Source organism: Eurypyga helias, unplaced genomic scaffold (assembly GCF_000690775.1).
Source record: "Eurypyga helias isolate BGI_N326 unplaced genomic scaffold, ASM69077v1 scaffold27295, whole genome shotgun sequence".
Classification (NCBI taxonomy): domain Eukaryota; kingdom Metazoa; phylum Chordata; class Aves; order Eurypygiformes; family Eurypygidae; genus Eurypyga; species Eurypyga helias.
The window spans coordinates 1,754-2,126 of record NW_010251181.1 but is presented as its reverse complement, the minus strand read 5'-3'; the positions used below and the strand labels follow the sequence as shown (position 1 = coordinate 2,126).

The 373-nt window shown below is 63.3% G+C and overlaps 1 protein-coding gene across 1 annotated transcript in view; it reads left to right on the top strand.

The window, feature by feature from the left end:
• Nucleotides 1–207: 207 nt before the first annotated feature.
• Nucleotides 208–373, top strand: part of APBB3 (amyloid beta (A4) precursor protein-binding, family B, member 3) — a gene marked incomplete at both ends in the record, with an annotated part of 1,591 nt that continues 1,425 nt past the window's right edge. The window contains one exon of the mRNA XM_010151945.1: nt 208–335. Coding sequence (XP_010150247.1) covers nt 208–335 — 128 coding nt within the window. The remainder of the gene's footprint in view (nt 336–373) is intronic.

Genomic DNA, 373 nt, shown 5'->3' with positions numbered 1-373 from the left:
GGGGCAGGTGGGTATGACAAGGCTGTCCCTTGGGGACAGTGCCAGGGGTGCCTGGGTGGGCTGTCCCCACACATGGGAATGGTACCTGGGGGGTTGGCACCACACATGCTTGGGGCTGAGTAGGACGGAGGTGTCCCTACACACGGGCTGGATGCTGGGGATGCCCAGGCTGCCTGCTAGGCTGAGGGAACCTCTGACTCTCCACAGGGCCAGGACCTGGTGATGATCTTGAAGAAGGACACCATGAGCCTAGTGGACCCCCTCAACCGCAGCCTCATCCACCGCCAGCCCATCCTCAACATCCGCGTCTGGGGCGTTGGCTGCAACAATGGCAGGTGCTGGGACCAGGGCAGAGCTGGGACCTAGAGGACAG